At 51.6% G+C, this 21,540-nt stretch overlaps 1 protein-coding gene across 1 annotated transcript in view; it reads right to left on the reverse strand.

Moving 5' to 3' along the window:
* plxna2 (plexin A2) overlaps nt 1–21,540 on the reverse strand; it is a 107,309-nt gene that overhangs the window by 13,190 nt on the left and 72,579 nt on the right. The window contains 9 exon segments of the mRNA XM_067239007.1: nt 783–942; nt 1,748–1,894; nt 2,329–2,395; nt 10,037–10,305; nt 11,029–11,171; nt 13,213–13,447; nt 13,899–14,042; nt 14,275–14,514; nt 20,364–20,457. Of these exon segments, the coding sequence (XP_067095108.1) occupies nt 783–942; nt 1,748–1,894; nt 2,329–2,395; nt 10,037–10,305; nt 11,029–11,171; nt 13,213–13,447; nt 13,899–14,042; nt 14,275–14,514; nt 20,364–20,457 (1,499 nt within the window).

The raw sequence follows: 21,540 nt of genomic DNA on the forward strand, positions 1-21,540 counted from the left end.
ACTTTGTGCCACTGCCAGACGCTGCCTCCTCTCCCTCCCTCCTCTCCCTCCATCTCTCCCTCCCTCCTCTCCCTCCCTCCATCTCTCCCTCCCTCCTCTCCCTCCATCTCTCCCTCCCTCCTCTCCCTCCCTCCCTCCTCTCCCTCCCTCCTCTCTCTCCATCTCTCCCTCTCTCCTCTCCCTCCATCCTACCCCTCCATATCTCCCTCCCTCCTCTCCCTCCATCCTACCCTTCCATCTCTCCCTCCCTCCATCCAGAGACCCTCGCCCCAACCCTCATCCCCCTCCTCCGGCACACCGTTACCTAGGCGATGGTGAGATGGAGGGAGAGACAGCCCCCCCCCCCCCCCACCCGGTGTGGTGGGAGGGTGATTTGCACTGGACGCAGGGGGGCTTTTTCTTTCCCTCCATCCGTGTGAAGTGGGAGCGGAAGAGAGGAAAGGGGGATGAGAAGGATGAGAGGGAGGTGTGGAGAGCGGCAGACTGTGTGGGAGTGGGCCTGGCACGGGCCTGTGGAGTCCGTCTGTCAGCTCTTACCTGGGTCAGCCAGGCCGGCCAGAAACACACACACACACACAACCAAGCACACACACACTGTATGGAGACTATCTGTCCCCCTCCTACACACTGCCAATCAGCGTGACAGGCTGCCAGGCAGACACTCAGTGGGGCTCCTGCAAGTACACGTCTCACCTCAACACACATCCTGACTGACGTTTGTTAATGTAGTGATACGTTTAAATGTGTGTGTGTGCGTGTGAGAGAGACAGAGGGCGACCTACCGAGGTCCATGTCGACAGCTCGAGGTCTCTGGGAGTAGGGCATGTTCTTATAAACAGCATCCAGGATCTTCTCCTTCACCTGGGTGATGGTGTCGCAGTTCAGCACCTTCACAGGGATCTCTGGGCTGTTCTCATTCTCCGGGTTCACACAGTTCAGGATCTGCGGGAGAGGACGGAGGGAGAGAGCGTCAGCGGGAGGAGAGGACAGGAGGAAGGACAGAGGAACGGGAGAGGGGGGAGGAGGGGAAGGGAGCAAGCCAGAGAGGAAGAGAATGACAAGAATGCCAGAATGGGATCAGAGCGGGAGAGAGAGAGAGAGAGAGCGGCGAGGGATTTGAAGGGGTGAGAGAGAGAGAGAGAGAGAGAGAGAGAGAGAGAGAGAGAGAGAGAGAGAGAGTGGAAGGGGAGAGAGGGTTTGTGTCATGCTCCGGACGCAGGTTCCGCTGGAGGCCCCTCTCATTACAGTCTGCTCGGAACGTGGCGGGAGCTCTAAGAGACCATTTCCGTGCTCGCCGCCGTCCCAAAATCTAATTTCACACCTTTGGTGGGACACCAATTTCCAGCTCTGGCGGGGTATTAGCCTGTGATGAGCCCCAGTCCCTGTCAGAGCAATCAGAGCTTTGTCATGTTGCACTGGAGTGCTGCTGCTGCTGTGTGTGTGTGAGTGTGTGTGTGAGTGTGTGTGTGAGTGTGTGTGTGAGTGTGTGTGTGAGTGTGTGTGTGAGTGTGTGTGTGCCTTCCTGCTCTGCTGTTGGAGCAACACTGTCACCAACAAGATCATTATCTACCCAGTAGTGACAGAACTAAAGCCCACTCACACTGCTAAAGTGTCACTATTAAGGGATTTGGGATTAAAATTGACATGGAAAAAGTTGAGTTGCTGTGAGTGTTTGTGTGATTGTTTATATGTAATAGTGTGTGAGAGAGTGTGTGTGTGTGTGACGGTGTGTGTGTGTGTGACTGACCAGGGTCTTGTATTCTATCTGCTGGCGAATGAGCTTGTCCTCGCTGAGGGAGTAGCGGGCCTCTCCAGTAATGGCGTCTATAGGACCCTTCTCCATCTGCTGCTTGATGGCACAGTACAGCATGAACAGAGGCTCTCCTGCACACTCCTGTAAAGAGCACACACACACAAATAGAACATGAGAAGATGCAAAAGCATAACCCATAACACCAAAACTCGACAAGAAAAACGTCAGAAACAAAGCCTTCCCACTGGAAAGAATTCCAATGAGCTTCACATTACTCACCATGAAATGACTAATGCTGGAGCTCCTACTGAGATAAGCCCCACACATATCAGGCAGCATTATCTTGCATTATTTATCTGAGGAACATGACAGGTTCCAAGACTGCCATTTGTTTGGCTCTGCTGTGACTGCTCCCGTCTGTCTGAGAGGCAGGAAGTGGGGGGCGGGGTGTGTGGGGTGGGGGGGTCGGGGGGTGGGGATTGGTGGGCAGGCTGGGCACATGAAACGGCCACATGGCCTCTGAAAACCCTCACACCCAGGCCCGGACAACAGACACACACACAGGAACCACTCACCTTAAGGAACTTGTGAAGAAGGAAGGCAAACCAGTTGGTCAGCATCTTCTCTGCCACAGACTCCGTCCTGAAGGCAAAGAGAGACAAAGACTGTGGTTTGAGTGGTACCTTCAACAGCTGTATTACCACAGACTGTGGGAGTGTTCTTCCTGTGCTGTGGGAGACTGTGGGAGCGCTGTGGGAGCGCTGTGGGAGGCTGTGGGAGCGCTGTGGGAGCGCTGTGGGAGCGCTGTGGGAGCGCTGTGGGAGCGCTGTGGGAGGCTGTGGGAGCGCTGTGGGAGCGCTGTGGGAGGCTGTGGGAGCGCTGTGGGAGCGCTGTGGGAGGCTGTGGGAGGCTGTGGGAGCGCTGTGGGAGCGCTGTGGGAGCGCTGTGGGAGCACTGTGGGAGCGCTGTGGGAGGCTGTGGGAGCGCTGTTGGAGCGCTGTGGGAGCGCTGTGGGAGTGCTGTGGGAGCGCTGTGGGAGGCTGTGGGAGGCTGTGGGAGCGCTGTGGGAGGCTGTGGGAGGCTGTGGGAGGCTGTGGGAGGCTGTGGGAGGCTGTGGGAGCGCTGTGGGAGGCTGTGGGAGCGCTGTGGGAGCGCTGTGGGAGCACTGGGCCTGTGAGGCTGTGCGAGGTCTAGAACACGGTGTGTGAAGAAAGAAGAGCTACTGCTGTGCCAATACTCAGCTGCTCTGTCACGGACAGGTAACGTCTGAGTGAGCACACACACACACAGAAAGACACAGGTCCACACACACACACACCCACCCACTGTTGGGGTTGATTGGGCATGAAAATACAAGAGTGTGCAGTGACCTCCAGACACTTTCCAACCGAGAGAGGAGGAATGAGAAGAAGCTTTCTCTCTTTCACCCACTCCCCTTGTTCATCCCTCTTTCCGTGCCAAGACAAACAGCTCGAGCCCTGTTTCCCCTGATAGCCTCAGGTATAGACGAGGGATAAAACGAGAGTTATTAAGGGAAAAAAAAAATGGGGAGAGCCTGAGAGAGATGAAGGAGAAAAGCACCCAGATAGGAGTGGTTAACGAGCATGAAAGATAGATGAAAGGGTTACAATGTGAGCTCGGTCCTGAATACCAACACCTAACTGTACAGGCCTCCCTCTATCTCTCTGTCTGTGTCTCTCTCTCTCTCTGTCTCTCTCTCTGTTTCTTTCTCACTCTCTGTCAGAGTTGGCGTGCTGGGAAAGCAAATTATGACACCCTCTCCTCTTTTTCTTTTTCTTCGAAATAACCTGCCCTCGCTCACATTCTCCCTCCTTATATCTTAGCAGTGTTTCTTCCTGCTAACATCATCATTAGCACAGCTCTAACCCACACATGCTCTGCCTGTGGGGCTCATGGGGCTCAAGTGGCATGTTTACCTGGACACACACACACACACGCACGCACGCACACGCTCACCTATTCACACACACAATGTTCAGACAGAAAATGTCCCTCTTAGGGGTAGGAAAGGGAAAAGCACTGTGATTATGGCTGAGGCCTGTGGTGGTGATATTGGTGTGTGTGTGGGAGGGGGGTGGGGTGGGGGTGGGGGGGGGGTGGCATCAGAACTGGCAGGCAATAAGGAGACAGACCAGCCCAGCCAGGCTGTAGCTCTCCTCGTATCAGGACAGCCAGCCAGCGAATAGACCAGGGATGATTACATCCATTGACTGTCTGAATGGACAGTCAGTGAGATGATCATGATTACTGAGATAATTGCGCTATTTATCTATCCTGTGTTTGAAGGAATATGAGATGACTCATGCACACACACACACACACACACACACACACACACACGTGTCCAGCACTGATCCTGCTGACAGAACCGAGGTAAAACTTACTGAGGCACAGTGAGTGCAGCTATGCACACACTGAACTACACACACACACACACAAAAGTTATTTCCACCATGGTCCTTTGTTTGATGTGTGGAGGTGCCGTTGTCTGTCAGGCCTGGAGGCTGTTTCTGAATTATTAACAGTTCTGTCCACATCTGTGTATGAGTGTGTGTGTGTGTGTTATGTCTGTGTGTGCCGGTCACTATGCTGTCTACTGGATGGATGGACGGACATCCATGGACATCAAATGAGGAAAGTGTGTGTGTGTGTATGTGCCCCCTTCCCCCGACCACACACACACACTTACCCATCCACACACAGTCCCACATTACAACAACAGCTCCCACACTCCATGTAGCATGGCCATCTCTCCTGCTTTATTTGAAGACTTCATCTGAAGGAATAATGAGGTGTCTCCAAAGACGCCCGTGGCTGTGTTTTCAAGCTGAATAAACCCGTAAAAAGAGTGTTTTTAGGACAATACCCACGTTTTCTCAAGTAATCGCCCCCTCCTTTCCACACAGACGCCTCCCCCACCTTCCCTTCTCCCCCACCCAGACAGGGAGCAGAGTATGTAAGAAGTTAATGAAAGCTATTAGGCATTTTAATAAGCTCAGCAAGTCCCACAATAGGAAATCAAATGGAGCCTTTTGTGCGAGGGCTGTGTTGAGTCTGCTTAATATCTCTGAATGGCTTAGGGAGACACTGCTCTGTTACACCACTCCTCCCTCTTTTCTCCATCTCCTCTTTTTAATTGAGACTCATTAATGAACATCAGGGTTTCATTGTCCCGTAGAGCGTCACGAGAGGCTTGCTGTTCCTCTGCCTTCTCCTGGTGCTGGTAAACAGGCGACGAGGGGACAGCTTAGTGGGCAACAGACCGTCTTCGAATAGAGGGCGAAAAACTACACATGCACACACGTACATACACCATTTTGTCTGATAACACTGCTGTGCTGGGAAGCATGGGAATACCATTAGGAAACCCCCAAACTGAAGCAATAAGACAGAGAGAGAGAGAGAGAGAGAGAGAGAGAGAGAGAGAGACAGAGAGAGAGAGAGAGAGAGAGAGAGAGAAGGAAGGACAGAGAGAAAGTCTAGAGGCACTGCAGAACAAGAAATCAGTTGTTCCATTACGAGTATGCGAGACGAAGGGCGTGGAAGACAATGGAAGGAAGAGAGAGCGAAAGAGAGATGGACACAACCTGTCCAGCAATGGTCTCATGAAAGCAGTAGACTTGCTAAGGTGTCACTGCTTCAACGGGGGGGTCTAACATCGTAGACAGACAGAAAGAAGAGAAAAGGGACAGTGAGACAGGGGAGAGGGGTCAGAGAGAACGAGAGGAGGAGGGACGATGGGCAGAGGGACAAAGAGGATGGAAGTGTCATCAGGAATAAAAGCACGACAAAAGAGAGACATTGAGGAAGAGAGGGATAGATATACAGAGAGGGAGAGATACAGAGAGCAAGGACAAGTCAGCCTAATGGTACAGAACACTACACAGCCAAACAACAGCTCTGGCAAGGAGAAGATGGAATAGCAGAGACAAGGACAGACTGTCAAAAGACTAACGGCTTTCAAAAAGCTTTTAGCCCGCGAATGCAATCTCATGTTTGGGATTGAGACTGGACCAATTTCAGGTCAGAGAGGTGGCCAGCTTTTACAGACTTGAAGTAGTGGGTGAGGATCCGACTTGTCTAAAAAGGAAGCTCAGACAAACAGAAGTGGACACTTCAGCCGTGACCTCAAGGACTCTGGAGCCTGGCTGGCTGATAGAAGAGCATCTGCATCTAAGGAACTAGTGCTCTTGTGTGCTCTTTTCTCTCAGTGTACTGTGTAATACAGTACCTTCCTGAACAAGGCTGGTTTGTGTATAGGACCTATCTGCATAATGGTGTGTAGGATCTCTGTACTCTATGGTATGCCTAGAACACAGGACATGCACTAAGGAAGGAGAGACTGATCACAACGACAGCTTCTGTCTAAGTCCTGCAATCCACCACCCCTCCAGCTCTACCTTTTCACCATGTCCCAGCCACCACCTCTACTCTCTCTAGCCCTCCCCACTCCCCCCAAGTCATCCCTCCATCGTCCTCCCCCCTCTGGTGCGAGCATGACACTCCATCATCTCACTGGGGCTCTCTCCTGGAGAAGGGCTCAATAATTAAGACTCTGGTACAGGAGCAGCCACATCAGATTACAACGCTGGCCTGTCAGAGCCCCCTCCCACACACACACACACACACACATGCCCTCCGCCACCGCCCGCTCGCCTAGGTACTTAACAACCACACTGGCACACCCTGTCTCTCACACACACACACAACACACACACACCATCCTCATGCAACTTTCTTTCACACGGGTATCCACAGCTGCATACGACACCTGTCTCCTAGAAGATGGCTCCTGATAGACTGATGTCAGATGTTAATAGCTGGAGAGACCCTGTGCAAGTCTCTCCTACAGCAGGCGCAGAACCTGGGAGAAGCCATGGAAAGACCAAAATAGATACACACCCCATACTGCAGCCTGCTCTTGAAATGGGCCCAATGCTGTGCTTCTGTGTGTCAACTTAGAGCTCAGCGTTAGTGGCATCCCTGTCCTCTGCTCTGGATGCCCAGACTCATGCGAGCTCGGGGCCTCCATTAATACTGCAGGGCTGAGACACTGGGACAGATGCAGCTATTTATAAGCATTCATCTGTGCTCTTCCTGTTGTAAATGGTTTTCTTCCAAAGGTCAGGCATCCCAGTCTTGGTGAAAACGTACTTTGCTTCAGCGTGGAGAGAGCCCTGCCAGGCCCAGTCATTAGGACGTGGTCATAATGCCCAGTACACTTGAAACCACATCTGTAATATGGATGAGGCAGGAAGTAGGTGGAATGACCCGGGCCAGCTTCTGTCCACTGGACTTGTTAACCAGCTACTCAGCCTGTACCAGCATGAATAATTCATCCGCAGCACCAGAACCATGACTGCTACCACACAGCACTACTACCCTACTACAGCTTTCTAACAGCCCAGGATACCACACCTAGCTGTCCTTTTCTAACCCTCGCTCTCAGTCTCTCTCTCTTCGTCTCTGTCTCTCTGTGTCTCTCTCTATAGCCCCTTATACACAGCCTGTTCAAGGCGGGAATGTTGCGCCTTTGTACCGCCTCACAGTTCTGTATAAAAGGGAAAGCTGGCACGGGGGATGCGCTCACTGGATGCTAACGTCACGCTTCTGATTTGGGAAATACATCACGCTATCTCAGATCACTCACAGGGCAGCATTATGTTGACTTTGTTGAATCCGTGTAAACAAGCAAAGCCGACATAATAAGGGGTCTTCTTATGGCAATATTGAGGGATCAGAGTTTAAAAGGGGCTTGTCTCTCGCTCAGTCTTTCTCTTCTTCTCTCTCACACACGTGCGTGGACACACACACACACCAGGGGAACAGGATGCGGAGCGAGGAGGCAAGATAGCATCTGTGTGTACCTGTTTTATTATTAACATGTAGATCATGTCCTGGCCAATATGTGCGCTTCTTCTGAGTTGCTAAATGGTGGGCTATTATCAGAGGACAATAGAAACAAAATGAAACACAACAAAGAAGGACTGCTGCAACCAAGCCTATTACAGTCCACCCTGGGTAGCTAAACAAACCACAGTAGCCCCGTGAAGCCATGATTACGGGCCACTGAAACACTCCACTTCCCGATCAGAGAACGAGAGCAGATTCACGTTGTGATGACTCATCCTAAAGATGTTCCTCACAAAGCCCTCCTCCAAAACGCGAGCCGAGGGCAGCCACGAAGCACCGTGTCAAATCCATAATCCTTTAAATTCTTTTCAGAAAGGGAGTGTAATCTAAAAACTATGGAACACTTAGGTGTGGCGTCTGGGCAGGGAGACAGCAGGATTACACCATTGTGTTCCTAATGGCAGCAGATAATGAACATGGCAGGGCCACGCTGGAACGCCTGTCAGGAAACAACAGCTTAATCCAGGTCCATTTACCTCTGCCACCGCTTCCCTCTCCAGCACTCTCTCTCTGTCTCTCTCTGTCTTTCACACTCTTTCTCTTTTCTCTCTCGCTCTCGGATTTTATTTACTTTGACTAATAATGACGGCCTTTACAGAAGAGAACACTGCTGTGCATTTGCATCCGAATGGGGGCTTTGTCTGAGAGTACTGCAGTCTCACACTGTGACACACACGCACACACATACACACACACGCACAGGACAAAATGGTCCTTGCCGGGCTACAGTAATGAGCCTGGGTGAAGCCTGTCTGCTTAGCTCCATCCTCCACCTCCACCTTCACCCACCGGAGACAGTAGAGAAGGGGAGAGCTGGGGATATTTCAAGATTTAACACAGGACTGAGTTTCCCAGAAACAATGTGGAGCGGAAACAAGACGAGAGAGACGGGAGAGAGAAACAGGAGAGAGAGAGAGCAGAGACAGGAGCAGAAAGACAGGAGAGAGAGAGCAGAGACAGGAGAGAGAGGAGAAGAGAGAGGAGAGACAGGAGAGAGAGACAAGAGCAGAGAGACAGGAGCAGAGAGAGGAGAGGCAGGAGCAGAGAGAGGAGAGTTAGGAGCAGAGAGAGGAGAGACAGGAGCAAAGAGAGGAGAGACAGGAGCAGAGAGAGGAGAGACAGGAGCAGAGAGAGGAGAGACAGGAGCAGAGAAAGGATAGACAGGAGCAGAGAGAGGATAGACAGGAGCAGAGAGAGGAGAGACAGGAGCAGAGAGAGGAGAGACAGGAGCAGAGAGAGGAGAGACAGAAGCAGAGAGAGGATAGACAGGAGCAGAGAGAGGAGAGTTAGGAGCAGAGAGAGGAGAGACAGGAGCAGAGAGAGGAGAGACAGGAGCAGAGAGAGGAGAGACAGGAGCAGAGAGAGGAGAGTTAGGAGCAGAGAGAGGAGAGACAGGAGCAGAGAGAGGAGAGACAGGAGCAGAGAGAGGAGAGACAGGAGCAGAGAGAGGATAGACATGAGCAGAGAGAGGAGAGACAGGAGCAGAGAGAGGAGAGACAGGAGCAGAGAGAGGAGAGACAGGAGCAGAGAAAGGATAGACAGGAGCAGAGAGAGGATAGACAGGAGCAGAGAGAGGAGAGACAGGAGCAGAGAGAGGAGAGACAGGAGCAGAGAGAGGAGAGACAGAAGCAGAGAGAGGATAGACAGGAGAAGAGAGAGGAGAGTTAGGAGCAGAGAGAGGAGAGACAGGAGCAGAGAGAGGAGAGACAGGAGCAGAGAGAGGAGAGACAGGAGCAGAGAGAGGAGAGTTAGGAGCAGAGAGAGGAGAGACAGGAGCAGAGAGAGGAGAGACAGGAGCAGAGAGAGGAGAGACAGGAGCAGAGAGAGGATAGACAGGAGCAGAGAGAGGAGAGTTAGGAGCAGAGAGAGGAGAGACAGGAGCAGAGAGAGGAGAGACAGGAGCAGAGAGAGGAGAGTTAGGAACAGAGAGAGGAGAGACAGGAGCAGAGAGAGGAGAGACAGGAGCAGAGAGAGGAGAGTTAGGAGCAGAGACAGAAGAGACAGGAGCAGAGAGCAGAGAGACAGGAGAGCAGAGCTGAGCTGCTGATTAAAGTTTCAGAAGCAGCAGAAGCTCTGAGGTTGAGATGGTGACAGGGCCTGTTCTCACACTGAGGGGGGGGGGGGGCGGGGTTATAGTGGAGGTGAGAAAGGACAGTGTCTCTACATCAATATTTGTATTTGTTCTGGGGGACGACAACATATATTCAAATATTCTGCCAATTTTTTGTTATGGTCCTAGCATCTTTTAAGGGCCCTCATTCAGTCGACAGAAGGAACCAAAACGGAGTGTGAGACTGAGGGATGGCGTGTGTGTGTGTGTGTGGTTGGCGTGCGTGTGTGTTCTCCCACCTGCGCAGCAGCAGCTTGGGGTGGTTCTTGCTCTCCAGGTTGCGCTCGATGAGGTCGGACAGCAGGTGCTTGAGCACGTCGGTGGCGTACTCCAGGCGCCCCTGCAGCGCCGTCATGATGAGCGACGCCACGTTGCCACGGTCGCGCATGGAGAAGGAGCGCTGCATCTCCAGCGTGCGGATGAAGGTCAGGAGGAACACCTTGTTGTTGATGAGCTGACCGAACACCTTCAGAGCCTTCTCCACGTGCAGCTGGCCGTTACCAGACACCTGCACACACACACACACACACACATTTCATAAATGTCACTGAAGAAATCCTTGATTTAGTGGTGACATTCTACTGCACAGTTACAGGGACAACTGCTGCTTGGTGATCCTAAATACTGTTATGAAACTCTGACATACTAGACCCTCCATTAAACATCTCTTATAAAGCTGTACTATTAGGTCCTACACAGCCCTATCACCTGTTCTATATCATGCAGCACTGCGCAGTAGAGCTGCCCTCTGGCTGGCTTGGGAGCAGCTGTGGTATTAACCAGCTACATGGAGCGCCAACTCCAGCTCTGCCAAGCAGAGGGGCTCCCAGGGCGGGCAGAGCATCGGGCATTACCCAGTTCATTACTCCTCATACTGGAGCTACTGGTGGATGAAATAGCTGCCGGCTGGGACCCTGTATTTGGTCCTGTTTACCCTGGAATGATGTGTGTGAGTGTGTGTGTGTGTGTGACCAGAGGGCAAAGAGGCAGGCTGGTTCATACACTCTCTCTCCCAGGGCTTTGAGCTAGATTTGGAGGCAGTGCCGGAGAAGGGTGGACACAATTAACAACACCATTTTCTCTCCCTTTCTTTCGCCGTCTCTCTCCATATCACTCTCTCCCTCTCTCCTCCCCCCCCCCTCTCTCGGCCCCTATCCCTCCCTCCTCATTCTATCTCCCCTCCACACCTCCCTCCACACCTCCCTCCCTCTCCCACCCTCTCCATGCTCACCTCCAGCTCCCTCAGCACAGGATGGTCCTCGATGCCGGGGAAGAGCACCCTCATGGCGTAGGTTCTGTAGTCCAGGTGGGGGATGCCGGCGCGGTCCAGATCGCTGGTCAGCTCGTTGATGTCCGTCTGCAGCTCTGCGAAGGCTGGAGGCCGGTGGATGGGAGAGGGGGAGAGAGAGAGAGAGACAGGAAAGGGCCGTGAGTCAAATGCACCCCGCGCAACATCTCCTCACACGATGCGAAAACTGACGGTTAAATCCCTGGGATCTCTCGATGTCAGAAATAAGTCACTAAATCGAGTATTTCTCGAGAAGAAACAAAGAGAAGGGCAGATAACACCACACCTGTCTCCCGCACCGAGGGAGCGAGGAAGGAGAGCGGAGAAAGGGGGGATAACACTCTTCTGGCCAATAAATTGGCAGGTGTGTGTGGGTTGAGGCTGCAGGTGAGCTGTGCTAATTGGCCCCATCCTGTCTGTGTCCTGGGCCCTTCTCTGCCCTGAGGGCAAACACCCCCCTCCCCCCACACTCCTCCTCCCCCTCCTCTCACTACAGCCTTGCCCTGCACCAGCTCCCTCCATCTAATCGCCTCCATCTCCTAGCCCTTGGCCCCCAGCCCAGGGCTCAGACACACACTCCTGTGGGGGACCCAGGTGCCCGTCTAAATCCACCCTGGGGCCAAGCCTCCTCAGCTGCTGACGGTTTAAACATGAGACCCCTCTCCACCCGGACGTCTGTCTGTCTGTCTGTCTGTGACCATAGGCACTCTACGCCTCACTCTGTAATATGCCTCCATCTCCCTCTCTCTCACCCTTTCACTCCATTATACTCAAACAGACACAGGAAAAACTAAACACACACACACCACAATGTGAGCCTATTAAGGCTAGCTGGAGGGGATCAGCAACAGTTAATTGTAAAAAAGGATGATTCTGATGCAACTCTTTGACAAGCCTGGTAGACAGACCAAACTGGACTCTCTTCTTCAGACTGTCAGTAGTGGCATTCTGTTCATTAAAATCACAATTTTAAGTCCATAAAAGGCCACTGATGCAACATCAGGACAGGTTGTACGCAGACAAAAGAAAGTTCATTTTCCACACAGGATTATTCTATGGGTAGGTTGAATCCAATCATGTAACAAACAAGTCATGCCTGGCTCCCTGTGGCTTTCTCTCGTTCTGGTAAAAACCACGTGTCCTCCAGCCCGCTGCATTCCCTACCCCAATTACCAGCCTTACTGAAACTACCTGAGTGAGGTAGTGTCCTAGTGCCTCAAAACAAGAAAAATAAAAAGAGCCATCAGAGAGTGTTGTATGTACAGTCAGACAGGTGAAATCAGCCGCTACACCACATCACTGAGGGAACGGCCCCTGCATGCCTCTGTAAGAGACCCCGCGCTCACACGCTCCCTCCGTGATTCGGGAAAAAGGCTACTATGAAATAAAAATGATCATGCCGTTCCAGATCTCCTGAACGTACAGTTGAGTTTCCTCCGCTGTGTTAGACATTGTGTGTGAGGAGCTCACAGAGTGTTTGGGTTGTGTGCATGTGTGTGTGGAAGTAAAGAGGACGTGAGTCAGTGGGAGAGCACAAGGCATTCTGGAAATAGGGTGTGCCACGATAGGGGTCGCGGGCAGGGCAAACGTGTGTGTGTCAGGCAAAACCATGACTCACTGACCCACATTTGCCGTAATTACTATTACATTATGCAACACAGCTGAATTCCTCCCTGGGCACTCCGCAGAAATGCCCATCTATGCTTTTAATATCATTGAACAAAGCACATGTGAACCACAGTCTATGAACTTTGCGCTTTCCCACACTGAGGAGCTGCTGGGCTCTATATCACATGCTACAGAAGCAAAACCTTTTTAGTGTACCAAGGGCACAGTGTACATAATTAGATCAAATCCAATTAAATTTCCAACCCCTTTTGCAAGCAATGTCACAGATGGCTTCAGATGGTGTCACAGATAAGGGCAACAGAAAGTGAGGTGAGGTCATTCATCATTATTCATAATAATTATTAATATATAAATACAAATATATATGTAAATACAAGTATTAGTATGGTGTTAGGATAATAGTAGTGTAAGGAATGATGTTATTGTAAGAGGAATTTTTTCGGAACAGTTTTATTGCACTGAAGTTTGTATTTGTCCTGACGTCCGAGGGATGCTCACCTTCCTTGCACTCCAGTGCCACCCTGGACTCCAGGTTGTCCATCTGCATCTGCAGGCGCTTGAGAGTGAGGTCATTCTCTCGTGACTTGCGTTTGTAGGCGATGAGGACGAGGATGACGATGATGAGGAGCAGGCCGCCGCCAGCGGCGATGCTGACGATGGCCGGGAGGGTGAGCAGGCTGTCAGACAGGATGTGGACGGCGCCCGGAGACACATGGAGACCGCCCACCTGGACCTGGGACACACACACAGAGGATTAGAGGACATTGTACTGGATGAAGAAATGAACACATCCAGACTCTCACACACACACACACCAGCCAACCCTACAACCCCCAACCACCCCCCCCCCCCCTGCACGCTGATCTTCCGAGAGAATTGAAGTGTTCTGGGGCATGCACTCAATAGGGCAGAGTAGTAGAAATAATTGCACTGGATTCCTGTGAAACCTTTTGACAGCTAAGGCTGTCATACTGTGTTCCCTGTGTTCTGCTTCCTCCAGCTGAATGAACAATGACGAGTGCAAACATAATGGCGTTCACAGGTCAAACACTATGGAAAATAAATCACTTACTCTCTTTCATGCACTCCCACACCCACACCCATAACCAGACACACACACTCCCACTCACTCCCTACCAAAAAATACACACATACACACACACACTCAGCGGGTCCATACTAACCATGATTTTGTACTGTCCGGTGAGATTTGGCGGCTCACAGAGCAGCTGGCTCTCTGACACAGTGACGGAGCAGGGGGTGTCCCCAATCAGCACGGTGTAGTTGAGCTTCACCCCCCCTGAGGCCGGGGGCACCAGGTTTCTTCCCTGTGGGGGAGATAGAGGAGGGGGGTGGGGGGGCGGGCGGGCGGGCAGGTGTGAGATGGGGAACCCTTTGATCACATCACACGCTCACTATAGCAGTCAATGAACCCAAACACAAACATGGTTTCACATTGTCAGCACATCTCCTTGATGGATGTCAGAAAGGGCAGGGACGGGGAGAGGAGAGGAGGGATGCCCCCCCCCCCCCCGGCTCCTGCCAGGGGTTCCTCCCTACCTTGAGGATGATAGGCGAGCCGGGCTTCTGCTCCAGAACCCCGTTGGTGCTGAGCGGTTCGAAGTAGGGGTTGGGGTAGTACAGGAAGTTGGTGTTGTTGTAGACCAGCAGAGCCTGGACGTTGTTGAACACGAAGCCAAACTCGTCGGTGTGCTTGACCGAGTCCAGACCGAGGCGGTACTCTGTTACCAGGGAGGGGGCGAAGCAGCTCATACTGGTGGCGTTCAGAACCTTACACACCTGGGAAAGGGGGGGGGGGAGTGTTGGAAAGAGAGAGAGAGAGAGAGAGAGAGAGAGAAGAGAAAAGAGGTGAGCTTCCGATAGTCCTTCCGAGACGTGCTGTTGCACTAACAAGCAGCAGAGCCGCTGCACTCGTACGAGCTCACGCTCTAATAACCGGAGTTCTCCTGAAATGAAACATGAAAACAGGCTGGAGAGGCAGGATCAGCCAGAGCTGCTCTGCTTTCCACACACACGGCAGACGGCACAGCCGGCGTCGAGCACCCCCCCTCATACTCCCCCCTATGACAAGCACACGCCGGCACTGCGTGGCTAACGCTAACACGTGAACACGGCTATTACACCCGCTGGGAGCTTTAAGGTCTGATCCCGCTCGTGCTACAACACACTTCCAGAGGAGAAGAGGATAGATGGGTTTTCCAGCTTTCATTAAACCCGTCTTTGAGTGTTGCCATGGACGCCCTCAAACAATGGAAGTGGAGATGACGGAATGTTGTCTGTCCTTCTCTGACCTTCACCCTTGTGACGGGCTGTCCACACTGGCAGGGTTAGTCCATCCAGCCTCAGAGTGACCTGCCAGGTATACGCAGTGCAGTTGTATAGGACTGACACCTCTCTCACAGCAGGGAGGAGCTGTCCCAGCTCACAGCAGGGAGGAGCGTTTGATTGTCGATGCTTTACCTGGAGATGTTTATCTCTCTCTCTCGCCTACTTCTCTCTCCCCTATCTCTCTATCACGCTTGGATCTCTCCCAATGGTATGACCTAATTAGAGCTAAGTATCTTCAAAGCTGTCGTGAGATGGGGAGGTGCCACGCCTCCTACCTGTTGTCCTGCTGCCTGCTGGAGGGAGGGGGCTCGATACAAACACACTCTGCCTGCTGGGGGGACAGGAGGGGGATCGATGCAAACACACTCTGCCTGCTCCCAATAACTCACAGATACAGTACACTGTATAGGGAGGAGAGAGACAGAGACAGAGAGAGAGAGAGAGAGAGAGAGAGAGAGAGAGAGGGGGGGGGGGGGGGGGTGGCGGTTTGTGGGGAGGGATAACTCCAGACATGCTTTTGTAGCTAGAGAACAGACTACTACAACAGTGTCTCTTGGTCTATGTGTGTTTTTCTTGTGTGTGTGTGGGGCACTGGAATCAATTATTAAGGGTCTGTATGTTTAGTACTCTTGGTTCTCTGGGCTGGTTCCACAGCACACTGAGGCGGGTTCAGGAAGGAGACAGAACCGCAGAAACATGGTTCCCACATCCCGGCTGAGACAGCTGCAGCCACAGCCCAGCGTGTGTGGGCCGGGACAACCTCCCTGGTGACTCCTGGAGTGCAGTGACATCATACAGCCCTCTACAACCTCGGGTCTCATGTTAGAGAACTGGAGTATGAGAGAGGGGGATGGAGAGAGAGAGAGAAACGGGGAGAAAGATGGAGAGAGAAAGAGAGAGAGATCCAGAGCGGGGGGAGCTGGAGACAGAAAGACAGAAAGAAAACGAGAGAGAGCGAGAGAGCAGGAAAGAAAGGGAGAGAGAGAGGGATGTAGATAGGGAGAGGGAGAGAGCGCGAAAAAGAGCCTTTTAAAAAATGGATAGAAACGGATAGCGCCGGTGACACACTTTTCCAAGCATCTCCTAATCCTATTACAGGATGCAGAGAACAGCTCAGTGAGAGTGAGAGGAGAGACTAAGGGAAGGTTTACACTCTAATTCCATCTTATCTGCTGCTCTGGTGATGGCTATCTGCCGGGGAGTGTGTTTACTGACACGACACACTCCTGACCAATTCATCTAAATGAGCAGCAGATAATTCCGCTTCCGGGCCGACAGTGAAAGTAAAAGTTGCGCACTTTTTCTCCTCACCGCAGCGGTAAACTGACATGTGAGAGAGACGGGCACAGATGCTGCTGTCGCTGGCTCTGTCTTGGTGGGCACAGACAGCTATTTGCAAGTCAACGATGGCTCCTTCCACCATCTGTTCAGCCTGAGCTGCACACAGCAACGCCTGTTTTCAACACACTCCGTCAACACTCCTTTTTTCCGGCAATTTCTTTTTTGGGGGGGTTTCTTTTTTGTTTTCTTTTTTATCTTCCTTCTTGAAAATCCTTCCCTTCACTGCGTCCTGTCTTCTGAGCCACTCATCACACGAGGCTGTGGCATGACGACGAGCCAGTAAATCCAGCCAGTAAATCCAGGGAGAGGACCGGAAGAATAAGCCAATGAGCTTAGGGCCTTACGGCCAGTGATGGGAGGACTGATGCCTTGTGGGGGATAGCAGGGGATGTGATTGTGGGTAGTGATGGGGCAAATGGTGCACCTGAGCACTGCCATAGCTTAGAGGGATCGGTGGAGAGGCTGCGATTTCTTTTTGGGGCAGTATCACATACTAGACGTCATCATGTTGAAACTAATCCTTATGCTTACTTACTGTAGCAGATCAGTCAGTATACCAGCTAGCACATCCAGCTGGTTCCCCAAAGTCTCCATATTCAGACTGCAAATGACTGCATGTGAACTCTTCACATCCAATGCAAAGTGGCTCCAGGGCATCACAGACATGAGCTGTGGTCCTGGATGGAGACACAGCATGGCAGAGTCTGAGTCCAGCCCTCTGGCTGGTTTCATTACCAGGATCCACCTCAGCCCACTCAAGCCTCTCCGCTCCCTGACTTAGACAGCTGGGTCAGGCTGGACAGGGCTGGACAGGGCTGGGCTGGGCTCCAGGGTTGAGGGGGTTAGGGGTCACCGGTTGCATGATGGTTTCTTATGAGTGGTCCCAGTCCTACTCCATCTATCCTCCTCCGTGCCTGCTGTTTCTACCAACTGCTACTGTCGATACTGCTGGCAACTGTTTGTGTCTGTGTCCAAACCCTGTATGCCTGTCTGCCTGTCTGTCTGTCTGTCTGTCTGCCTGTCAGCCTGTCTGTCTGTTTGTCTGTCTTCCTGTCTGCCTGTATGCCTGTCTGCCTGTCTGTCTGCCTGTCTGCCTGTCAGCCTGTCTGTCTGTTTGTCTGTCTTCCTGTCTGTCTGTATGCCTGTCTGCCTGTCTGTCTGTCTGCCTGCCTGTCTGGTTCATGTAGCAGTTTGCAGCATCACCAGGCAGAAGGTGAAAAATGTTCTCCCGGTAAATGAGTTTGCTGCTCGGAGATGTCTGCCGGCCCCGCTGCGAGAGTTGAATAATGCCCAGTGTTGTTCCACTGTCGATAGACACGTGTTACGGGCCTGTGGCCAGGAGGGAGAGGTGGAGCGATGGATGATGGCAGCGGAGGAGAAGGGGGACTTGGCTGGAGCACAATGGATGGAGCGTGAAGCAAGTGAAGAGACTGGAGGGGGGAGAGGAGCCTGGGAGAGGCTGTCGAACGGATGTAGGAAGAACAGAAGATAGTTTCACTAGATGGAAATCTCACCATCTAATGTGCGCCAGGGGTGACTATAATGTGCCTCTTAGGGAGATGTTATTCTTTGAGACATCGTTCCTTCCTGGCTGTGTGATTGTATAGGGGGCTGGAAATGCTACACTTGGGAGCTCATTTTCTGAAGCATGTGTGTGATCAGCTCAAACAGCACCTGATGGTACGCCGCACCCCAGCCCTTTTCCCAGTATCACACCAGACAACTTAACAGCCCAAACCGTGGCGGCTTGATTCTCACGGGAGAAAATGATGATGGGTGGAGGCTGAAGAATAAACCTTTTAACTTTAATCAAGACGATGATTAATGTTCCAATTGTGAACCGGTGACAGGTACCAGAGCCCGTCGCAAAAGAAAATTGTCTCCCATTCCGAGGCAGCTTCTTTGTGAATCCTCGCAGGTGACACGAGGGAGGGAGACGAGCGAGGCAATTTAGAAGGAGGCAGGTGATGCTTTGAAGGCCGTATGACAGGCGGCAGGCCCTGATTGCTAGGCTGCACTGCTGTTTGCCTTCCCCAGCCACAAAGGGGTGAGGAAGGGATGAAGAGATCCATAATTGTAACCTCAGCAGTTAATAAAAATTCACAAGGCTGGTTGTAGGGTGGAATCAAAGGCAGGCAGGCTCTGTGCTAGACGACTCAGCGCGGCTCTGCTCTGCTGGCGTGTGTGTGTGGTGGTGGTGGTGGTGGGGGGGGGTGACGACTGCTCCATAAAAGAATGAAGAAAGGATGCTCGTTCAAAGCCTCCACAAACTGACAAAACCAGACAGCAACCACACGGGTAAAATCCCATTTCAGGAGCTTTCGAAGAAACCTCTTTTCTGGAACAAGTCACCATGTAAATACAGGGGCTGTGGCTGCTCCTCACCCTGCCTCCTGCTACTCACAGGGGGGCCCTGTGTCTGTATGCCGAGACTTGTCTGACAGGAAGGGCCAGGGCCCAGGCAGGATATTGCAAAATGACTCAGACACCTCTGGTCTAAATTGAGTCCTAAATGTCCTGACGAGATGGGGAGCAGGAGATTCAGAAGCAGCTAGCTTCTCCTAGAACACACGTCTGTGAGAGAGGCGTGTGAACACAGGGTTACATAAGGGGGCCACTTCAAAAGATGGCTAGGAACATGTTGGTGGGTGTCTATGTGTGCATGTGTGTGTGGACTCTTCAGTAATAATGTACATTATGTGAATCTTTACGATCACATTTACTGCAGGCTATTTCCTGGCAATTTGCTCAGCCATCCTCACCCCCCCCCCAACCCCCCCCCCCCCCCCCCCCCCCCGCCGCCACTCCCACCACCATGCCCTCCCCACCTTCACCTCAAACACAGAGCAGAGATACCATTCCCTTAATTAAACATGGACCCCCAGGACTGGGGAGCAAATGTAATTTGTAACGATTCCACCGCCCGGCCCTGATTATACAGACCCTCTTTATGCTGACCAAAGTCTTCTGACAGCAGTTAATCTTCTATTTAAACCCATTAGGAGGTGCGATGCCCCCCCCAACCCCTCCTAGAATCCTAAGTCTCCCTTAGCTCTGCTTCATTGCCCACCCCCCTCTCCATCTCTCGGCCCGCTCACCTGCTCCCTCACTCACTCTGGCTTCTAAACAACTCCCAGCGAGGAGATCTTTCCACTTGAACTTTGACAATTACAGTAGAGCAGAGTCCAGCAGAATAGGGCAGAATAGACTAGAGCAGGTTAAAGCAGATTGGGGTAGAACAGAGTAGAACAGAGTAGAACATGGTAGAATAGGGTAGAACAGAGTAGAACAGGGTAGAATAGGGTAGAACATGGTAGAACAGAGTAGAACATGGTAGAACAGAGTATAACAGGGTAGAATAGGGTAGAACAGAGTAGTAAAACAGAGTAAAACAGAGTAGAACATGGTAGAACAGAGTAGAACAGAGTAGAACATGGTAGAACAGAGTAGAACAGAGTAGAGCAGAGTAGAACATGGTAGAAGAGAGTATAACAGAGTAGAACATGGTAGAACAGAGTAGAACAGAGTAGAGCAGAGTAGAACATGGTAGAATAGGGTAGAACAGAGTAGAACAGAGTAGAACAGAGTAGAACAGAGTAGAGCAGAGTAGAACATGGTAGAAAATAGGGTAGAACATGGTAGAACATGGTAGAACAGAGTAGAGCAGATTACAGCAAAGAACAGCGGGGTAAAGCATGGCAAAGTCAGGCAGAACAGAGCAGAGTAGGGTAGAGCAAGGTCTGTGCCTGAAAGTGTTGACTGCGGCCTAGTGTAAAGCACTCTGATGAAACACTGCATGTAAGACACCAACCCCCTCTCCTTCACCTGTACAGTGTCTCGGGCCACACTGCTAGCAGGAAGGTTCTGGAAGTATGAGTGGTTCAATAGTATTCCCTTCCAGCCCAGTAGACTGTGGTTGAGTAGTAGTGTATGTGGATGGTGGCTGGAGGGGTACTTACGTTGACAGACTCTTTCCCTCCATACTTGACTCTGATCCTGGGCTCCTGGACTATGTCCAGATTGGTTCCTGTCACCATCAGAGGGGTGTGGCCACTGCACCAGAGACAACAGACATCACAAGTCAGATACACAGCCAACCAGATAGGTAAGTCTACCCCTGCTCTAACTTGAAACCCACAAACTCAAAAGTTTTACCTCTGATAAACAAATAAATAAATATGGGAAATTCAAACTGGTTCTTTGACAATACTTTTTGAGGAGATAATAGGCCTTTGAGGAGATAATGATTAAAGATTCTTTTAGCAGACTTCAGTAGCTGCAATCAAACGAAGCACGCTTGTCTTTGAACCACCGAAGGAGCTGGTAGTTATCATTCAGGGGCCGTTCCTCGCTCGATAATACCCCAGATAAACACAGCAGCTGGAGAGGAGAGGAGGGGAAGGATAAAAGGTGAGGTGGTTTGAGCGGAAGAAAAGAGGGAGGTGGGCAGACTGGAGAAGAAGAGAACTCCTTTTCTCCAGTTGTGTCCACCATTGTTGTTGAGGAAGACTCAGCAGCATGAAATCAACACCACACAGAGCCGTATGGCGGTGGTGTATTATGTTGCTGCCGGAGCGATCCCGCCGCATCAGATAACCCATACTCTAACTACGGATTTCATGGATTTCTATTGCTGCAGGTTAGGTATCTGCTGCATCTTATGTAATGAATGACAAATCTAGCTTTCCCCTCCCGGTTCCTCTTAGCGGTGTGTATCTGTGTGGTGTTGTGTAGACAGGGAGCACTGGCAGCTGCTTTGATCCCCTCCCTCTTCCAGCGCTGTTTGTCGCTCTGTCTGGTGTGTGTGTGTGTGTGTGAGAGTGAAGGGAAGGGGATGGGGCGGAGATCCCTCAATACAGAGCACGATAAACAAAGTGGTGTCCCTCCCTTCTCTCTCACGGTGTCTCTACCTCGATCTCTCAATCTCTGTCTCTGTCTCTCTGTTCTCTCTATCTTGGTCTCTCAATCACTCTGTCTCTCTGTCTCTCTTTCTCTCTTTCTCTCTTTCTCTCTCTCTCTCTCTCTCTCTCTCTCTCTCTCTCTCTCTCTCTCTCTCTCTCTCTCTCTCTCTCTCTCTCTCTCTGTCTCTTTCTGTCTCTCTGTTTCTCTATCTAGGTCTCTCAATCTCTGCCTTGT

This window comes from Osmerus mordax, chromosome 7 (genome assembly GCF_038355195.1).
Source record: "Osmerus mordax isolate fOsmMor3 chromosome 7, fOsmMor3.pri, whole genome shotgun sequence".
In the NCBI taxonomy this organism is placed as follows: Eukaryota; Metazoa; Chordata; class Actinopteri; order Osmeriformes; family Osmeridae; genus Osmerus; species Osmerus mordax.